Source organism: Atta cephalotes (assembly GCF_000143395.1).
Source record: "Atta cephalotes unplaced genomic scaffold scaffold00014, whole genome shotgun sequence".
NCBI lineage: Eukaryota > Metazoa > Arthropoda > Insecta > Hymenoptera > Formicidae > Atta > Atta cephalotes.
In genome coordinates this window covers 2,705,042-2,710,518 of record NW_012130078.1, presented here as the reverse complement: position 1 = coordinate 2,710,518, position 5,477 = coordinate 2,705,042, and the positions used below count along the sequence as shown (strand labels likewise).

The window sequence follows — 5,477 nt, the reverse complement described above, 5'->3', positions numbered from 1 at the left end:
ATGAATAAAAATACATTCAGAATTGAAAAACATTCATTTTAATTTCGTGAATCAATATTTCTGAAAATCTGAATCCATTTCAATTCATTTCAATCTATTTTTGTTTGTTGGGCAGATTGGAGGACAAAGTTGGAGGACTCAGTATTTTCTCCGTATAAAAATCTAATAACGATGAAGTTAACTACTATTTGTCGCCAATTTAATTGAAAATGAACTGCAGTCTGTTCGTCGCGTCGTTTATTTCGGGAGTGCTGTTCAAATAATAATTAGTTCGCCCGCGATTAATGATTGTGCGCAAATGTGCGAAGTGACAACCTAGTTCTGAGGGAAGGAGAAGGTCTGAGAAAGACATTAGGCATCGATAGAGCATAGTGTGTGGTAAATATTATTTTTTACTTGAGTAAAATTAATCTTTTTCTTGTTTATTTTTTAATTATTTTATTTTATAATAATTTAAAAATAATAATTAGAAAAAAGAATTACTTTAAATTGTTTTGAAGTTTTATAAAAACTTATGATTGTTTTAAGATAAGATTTTTAGGAAATATGTAATTATTTTCATGAATATCTGTAATTAAATAATAAATAAAATAAAGTGATGTTTATAAAAATTATGTTTTAAAAATTACATGATTATTTTATAGAAAACTTTGCATGCATTTAATAATTTTTTTTGTATTGTGCAATGATTGTTTTTCTGTCGGTTTAATTTGAATTTTATATTTATTTGTTACAGAATTATCGTAGATACATTGCAGGTACAATTCCACTGTTGCGCATCAAATTGATGAATGATGAATTAATGTTTTTATTGAGATAACGGAGATGTGATAATTTCATTATTATATCATATATCTAGATGCAATATTAATTTAATGACAATATATAAGAGTATAACATTCCGTTACTTTAAAATAAATAAGTTTGAACAGATTAAAATGTACTTAATTCTTAAGACTTAATCTCTATTTTGTGAATTAATCTCTATTTGAATATAAATTAAACAAACAAAAATTATTCGATGTTAACAATCTTCGCTATAGATTTAAATTTTTCTGGATAAAAAATAATTAAGGTAATAACATAAGAGATACATGCATCAAAATGATATTTAAATGGAGAGTATTCCATTTATAGAAGATATAACAAACACTATGGCAAATATTCTAACGTTAATATTCTTTCTGACAAATTAATAAGGTAGTAAAATAATCAAAATAATTATATAAATAAAAATCAAACAAAAGAAAGATAACCAGTCAATAATAGTAGCAAAATATTTCCAGGACGATTCTTTTAGGCTTATTTCAGATTCTGTAACATCTGAACTTCCTTCAGTCTCTACATCTTTGTCTGCAATTTTGTTGTTTTTGAGAATCAAAAAACGTCCAACCTTGTTGCTTAAAACAAATGTCGTAGTGAACAAGATCCAATTTGGGGTCTGTGCGCTCATATTTTCCAGTTTGCGTAACATAGCCGTCAGTATCATCACGAATGTTGCCAACGCTAAGGATTCCCGATAAAATAATACTGCAAGATGAAACATAAAATATATAAATTTGTTAATAATTTACTCATTTGTTAAATAAAATTTATCGTATAATTGAAACTATGTCTTTTATGATCGGTTTTAATACTAACTAATGCTTATTTTTCGGCATTTACGATATATTGTAAATTTTTGAATATAATTTTAATTCTAATTAATATATGTAATCTTATACTTTATATTTTCTTCAACAAATTAAATCGAAAAATATTTTAGATTATAGTAATCCATTATTTTGAGCGTACAATTAATCAGAAAATTAAAAATCATTTGAGTTCTAATTAATGTTGTTATGAAAAAAGTTTGTTGAAATTATAAATTAGAGAATATATATTCTTTATATATTTTATATTTTGATGTTATTATATTTTGATAATGTTTTTGATACTTACATATATTTGGGGGATTAACACGATTGAATGGTAGAATCCAAAATAAAAAAATATACAGAGCAAATGACAAATAAAATTTGCACTTGCCACCATCATTCGTTCAACCGATTTTAAATCGAGGCAGAGTACTATTAAAGTGAGTAGCATTAAAACTGAAAAGAAATGTATCATGCTTAATATTAATTATTCCCTGCTCTTTATGAGCAATTACTCACCGATAGCCGGTACAATAACAGTCAAGTAATGTTTGCCATGATGGCGCGTCAATAAGAAATTATAATTGATCCTTGGGAATGTATCGTTCGGACAGCATTTAAATTTTGTGGCTTCCCTCATCGAACTTGTGAATTTGAAATCCCACTTCGTATCATTTGTGTAGTCGCTCATAGAAATCTGCAAAGAATATTATTTTTTTACAATAAAAATATTTGCAATCAATAATGGATGCGATTAAATATTTTATTCCTTTTTTTTAATAAAATAGTAATCTTTTCTATGTAGATAAGTACTGTACAAAAGATAAAAATACTAAAAACGCGGTTATAAAAGTACTTCTTATTAATATTGTATTAAATACAACTTAACTATTGAGATTTTTGCAGAGTAGTAGTTTCTTCATAATTTTATTAAATTAATATTTGCATACAGAGAAAATATTATTTGGAGGAGATAAGAATAATTAACAATCACTATTAATGTAATGATAATGCAGTGATAATAATAATATTGTAGAGTTCGACCGAAATTTTTGCCGAAACTGAATCACTCGGCTATATGTCAATTTCAATCGAAATTGAAACCAAAATTAAAATAAAGGAATCCTATAAAGGCCATATGTATAGACAGCCCTTATATCATCTACTTTTTCTTCATAAATATCATAATTTGATAATAATTAAATTTCGGCCGAAATCGAAAACCAAAATTTCCGTTGTGTATCAATTTTGGATAAAGAATATAAATACTTCTTCTTCATAAACATCATAATTTAATTATTGAAAAAAATAATTACAATATTAAAATTAATATTTATAAAGAAGAGCTATATATGATTTCAATCAAAACACGTAGGTAATGAGTGTTCGTTTTCAGTTTCGATAAAATTTTCGGTCAAAATTACAAATAATTAAAGAATTAAATTAAATGATTTTTAACTAAAACACACACCCCATTTCCATCTATCAACAAATCGACTTCTTCTCCTGTATGCATCCACAAAAGAAATGTGACGCGACATTGATGTTTATCATAAGGCCAATAAGTATAATCGGGATTACATTTGGAAATAAATTTCACCGCAGGTACGCAACTTACAGAGCCCGAGTTAAAGAGCAAGCATTCTGTTACAGGTAGCTTATATTGGTCACTCGACATTTCACCGCTAAAACAATCGAAAAAACTGATTAAAGATTTTAAAATATGATGTAGAATTAAGTGCCTTTAATGATCTATAGAAAGGACAGAATTAATTTTCAAAAATTAATTTACGAATCATTGACGTATAGACTGGGCATCCAGATTCGCCAGCTTTTCATATGAATAAAAGTAATCCCGTCATAATCGCTCGGTGTCCAAGTAAGTTGTGAGTCCATCCAAGCCTGTGAAATATTGTATTAAAATATCAATTATTTTACTGTGTTAGAACAAAGATGAAACATAAAGTCTATTCTTTTTAGCTGAACATTTGCACCAATTTACCTTTTTTCCTTTTCTCTTCAGAAGGAAAGAAGAGGAAGAAAGATAAACTGATGCAAAAATTCAGTCAAAAAGAATAGGCCTAAAATGTCAAAAAAAAAAAATAGTATACTCACAAGTGACATCCAGCTGTGCAAAGATAGTTTACCTTCTCCTTGCTGTAAATAATTATATTATTTAATTATTTTTAAACATCGCAATATATTAAGTAGCTATTAAATATTATATTAGAGAGAAAATGAATGTTTTATCGAAATTTACATTTTACGTGACAATAGAAAATTTTTTTTGTTAACAAATATGTTTAACATCAAGAAGTAAAAGTAAAATTTACAAAGTTTTTATAAATTGTATATTTAGAAGACTTTCAGCTTATAATTTTTATTCCATTTTTTTTAATTAATTTGTTAATTTATATATTGTAACCTCTTCATAACTATATACTTACGAAATTTATTAACTTTGGCATTAAATGCATAGTGACATTAGTTGTTTTAGGATAATTCGGATGAACAGTATTATCATAATCGCAAAAGAGATGATTTTTAAGGCGCATTAATGGTGAAGACTGTTCCAATTTCTTGCATTTCCATGTATTCACGTTATTTATTAAATTGATCGACAAAGCAAAAGCATCTATGAAAACATTAGAGATACTTACTAATTTAAAATTTACAAATATGTATATCTAACAAAAAAATAATATTTGAATTAAATAAAATTATGTAATTTAAATATTATTTTTTACTAAAATGATTTGAAACAATGAATGAGACGATAGAATTGTAATATTAAAATTATTTTAAAAATATGTAAACAATAACGTAAACATTATTAAACTTAAAAATACGTAATTGCGCAAATAGTTCTATCTTAATTTAATTTATTGTCTTACGTACAAGATTGATCGTAACTGATGCAAAGGATACCGAAGAATCCGAACACGTTGAATATTCTCATATTGATTGTTTCAAATCAACGTCTCCGATTGAACTAATTCTGTTCATTATAGTATCAAATTAATTATCAGTTTGTGAAATTTGACGCTATATTGATATGCCAAACGCCCCCAAGGTGAACATCGATTTATAAGTTTTATAACAACCTACAATCAAAGATTTATATAATATGAGATTCGAAATTTTCAATTCTTTAAAATTCTTTTGTAAATTGCCGTATTAATTAATAAAAATATCTTGAGTTTAAAAGTGCCAAGTGAAATACGGGAATATTTTGAAATGATATAATATACAATATTTTGTGACAAAATTTTTCTGCTATTATACTGCTGTATGAAATTTACTTATCTTTAATACCGAGATTAGTTTCCTCTGTACCCAAGTAGAACAACAATAAAATGTTTAGGAATGGTTCTTTTTGTTTTAAAATCATTTGAGGCAATTTTAAAAACGTTTTTTAGGAACCGGTTAAATAATTATGTTGTGCAAACATTTATAAAATCGTTGTTTTTTAAGATAAAATATAAATGAAAAGATAAATGAAAATAAATGAATGGTGAAGGAATCATTTTAATGAAGACATAAATTTGTCAAGTTACAATGTCTGATTGTGTAGCAGATTATTGCACAAACTTATCGGTTTTGTCTTATTCGCACTCTGTCCATACAGTTAGCTCTTACTTGAGATATTTTATGGCCACTATTTCATTTGTGCGGTTTTATCGTGCGTCAAATGTGTGCAGGACAGAGAGATCCTCTATCTTATATAGCCAATCAACAAGTTTGAAAAATTTGTCGTATGACAAAAATGCATGAAATATTAGGTGTACAACTTTGATTCCGCCGTTTTCCTATAGATGACTTTAGTGATAATTGGTGGTT

General features: G+C 26.5%; 1 protein-coding gene across 1 annotated transcript; it reads right to left on the bottom strand.

Annotated features, from left to right (window-relative positions):
• Positions 1-1,192: 1,192 nt before the first annotated feature.
• On the bottom strand, positions 1,193-4,596 carry LOC105617864 (neuronal acetylcholine receptor subunit alpha-5-like). The gene is given in 9 exon segments (XM_012199408.1): positions 1,193-1,530; positions 1,942-1,989; positions 1,992-2,093; positions 2,157-2,334; positions 3,109-3,322; positions 3,430-3,539; positions 3,753-3,794; positions 4,085-4,272; positions 4,536-4,596. Coding segments are annotated over 9 exon segments (1,281 nt in total).
• Between the last annotated feature and the right edge of the window lie 881 nt (positions 4,597-5,477).